This window comes from Gavialis gangeticus, unplaced genomic scaffold, assembly GCF_001723915.1.
Source record: "Gavialis gangeticus isolate Ggan-Ray unplaced genomic scaffold, GavGan_comp1, whole genome shotgun sequence".
NCBI lineage: Eukaryota > Metazoa > Chordata > Crocodylia > Gavialidae > Gavialis > Gavialis gangeticus.
The window spans coordinates 92935957-92938761 of NW_017729025.1; the positions used below are offsets into that span (position 1 = coordinate 92935957).

The window sequence follows — 2805 nt, forward strand, 5'->3', positions numbered from 1 at the left end:
CCCCCCACCCCCAGGCCCCAGCCCCCCAGTGTGTGGGGCAAGGGGTGGGTATAGGGGGCCCCAAACAGCCGCTTGCAGGCTGGAACTCTGCCAGCCTGCAAAGGAAAATGACCATCCATCTCCTTTAAAGGAGAATAAATGTTTAAAGTTTGTTGATCCAATTTTAAAGTTTGTTTGTGGCCCTTTTGTATAGTCTTATGACCCATAGGTTGAGAAACGTGGGTCTAGAGGAAGCCTGCATTACTGCTGCCCCTGCTGGGCTTGTTTGGCTGATAGAGGAGCCTTTCAGCACTTTAAAGTATTATGCTAATTTGGTAATCAAACAGTTATCTCACTTCCTGTTTATAAGGATTCTCTTCTCTGTGGGTCACTGCTTCCCCGAGATTCTTCTCTGGCTGGCTGTCAAACTGAAACTTAGATTACATCTAGATGCAAACACCTTCCAGCTGTATGTTTCTGAAGTCCTAAAACATAGAGATCTTGGCCCATTGCAATCCTAGAAGATGCTGCTCCTGGCCCAAGGATCTCATAATCTTAGTGTAGGTCCAATAACACAGTGCACAAGGGGATGGTGCAAGCCCAAAGCCCATGTGACATCTAGGAGAAGTAAGAGTTGAATGGTTTTGTGAAAGTTTACCACTGTTTGCTTCCTTCCCCCATGGCAAAAGACTGAGCATGCGGATCTGATGCATCCCTTGGAACAGGACATCATCACTGCCATTCCTAGCCATTACTCCAAAAGGAGATGGGAACCCTATAGCTCCTTGATGATTTGTCCTGGAGATTACTAGACCAACTAGTAGACCATACATTTTGGACCTTCTGTTGTTCCTCCTTACGAGGAACTTGGAAGTTGAGGGGCACGATGTACATAGACAATTATCTTCCCTCTTTCTCTCTCAAAACATTTGCTGCCACTTGGACATAGCTGACTTGGAGATAACTTCCAAGGCTACTCTGTGCCATAAATACAGGCGTAGCCTTCATTCTTAGCATGGATTCCTAACCACCCGCAACGTGTACTGACTTCCATCCTCAGGTATCCAATCCATTTCCAAAGCTGGAGTGTCCATCTTAGTTAACTCGTACTGGATTTCTATATTCCATATATCTGAGGCCAATAATACCATTAAGTGTGGGACCTCATCTTTGCATAAGCCTTTACATTCTCTTGAGTTTCCTACGTTTTGTAACTGATTTGTTTGAAAAAACATCATTTTCTTAAATAGTGGCACCAGAGAAAAAGGAAAAGATCATCCCTTCTGTAAGGTCATCATAACCATAAAATAGAATGCTGTGGTTCATGGAGTTGACTTAAATATTTTTAATTTGCATGTGCTTAAGTTGGTCTTTCCAGTACTCTGCCTAATTGCAGGAACACATCTAATAGTAACATCCTTCTGAGAACACAGTGGGGAACAGGCAACAGTCAACGTATCGGAGGAAGTCTCTGCTTCAGCAAGCAGCAGAGCGTATTGTTTGGTGACTTTTCTCTAACCCTTTTTTTGTGTGTTGTGGGGGGAATTCCCAGAGGACAGAAAAGCTGCTGGAAACAATTGATCAGTTGTACCTGGAATATGCCAAACGAGCCGCCCCATTCAATAACTGGATGGAGGGGGCCATGGAGGATCTGCAGGACACCTTCATTGTTCACACCATAGAGGAGATCCAGGTATGTGCTAATCCTTCCCTAGAGATGCACTGTAGTGCACACAGATCAGGGTTCACTCTGTCTCAGGCTATGGAAGGTACAGTTGTTTTTCCCAGGGTGAATGTTATGGTGCTTCTTCTTCTTCCTAATGAACTTTAGCCAAAAATGGACCTTTCCTTCCACTCCCCTTCAGAAAAGGTGGGTACAAGCAAATATGAGCCAAGCCATTGTGGGGGACACAAGGACCTGAATACGGATTTTTAGGACAAGGGAATTGCTTTTAAAAGATTGAGAATTAAGAGGATAACAAATTATCATCCTAATGAGCAAGGCTTAAAGCTGCTCTCAGGTTCTGCATGCCACAGTCGCATTCCCAGCTCCTCCAGCCCTTGTGTCTCTCTGATATGATGTGTTGGAACTGCTGTGGTCCCACTATTGGATGCAGCTGATCTGGACTGCTGTTCTGTGCTTCATTGCTAAGCATCAGTGAACTGGCATTCTCTCCTGCTTGCTATAGGGATCCAAACTCTTCAATCATCCTTGGAGCTATTGGAGGCTGCAGCTCAGCTGCCCCTCTCTGTCTGCAAGGCCACTTGTGAAGAGCTGGTAGTTGCTCTTCATAACCCATAGATGTAAAAGGGTGCTGCTTGCCCCTTCCTGCGTTCTTAATAGAAGTGCTCTTACTCCAGCTGAATGAGTGCTTGTGAAGACAACAGGCAATGCAAGCATTTGCTTAGATTATCCTTACTGAGTGGGAGGAACAGGGTCTTCTTGCTCCATGATAACAGCTGATACATTGGTCACAATGCCAGCTCTGTGAGGATGATAGGAAGTTTCCAGAGTAGGTCACTGGCAGGCAGCTGACAGTGAGACTGCATGTGACCAGTGATGCATGGAACATTGCTGGCTTTTTTAGGCCACAGTGCCCTGTAACTAGAGGTCTGCCGAACTCAAGGTAGCTGCCAGCTGATTTCACATGCAGATTATGGGGGCAGCAGCCATTTTCAGGGAAGGGTGCAATGGTGGGTCTCCCACGTCTTTGATTACCCAAGGGGCCCCATTGGCCCCACCTCACACTGCTGATTGGCTGTGAGGGCTGTCTGCAGCCAATCATCCATGAAGGACAGGAGCAGCAGCCCCCCTTTCTCCTGCCC

The 2805-nt window shown here is 46.3% G+C and overlaps 1 protein-coding gene across 1 annotated transcript in view; it reads left to right on the forward strand.

Annotated features, from left to right (window-relative positions):
- The window catches only part of ACTN1 (actinin alpha 1), a 207565-nt gene that overhangs the window by 183454 nt on the left and 21306 nt on the right, over positions 1-2805 (forward strand). Inside the window, exon 14 of the mRNA XM_019519169.1 lies at positions 1532-1672. Coding sequence (XP_019374714.1) covers positions 1532-1672 — 141 coding nt within the window. The remainder of the gene's footprint in view (positions 1-1531; positions 1673-2805) is intronic.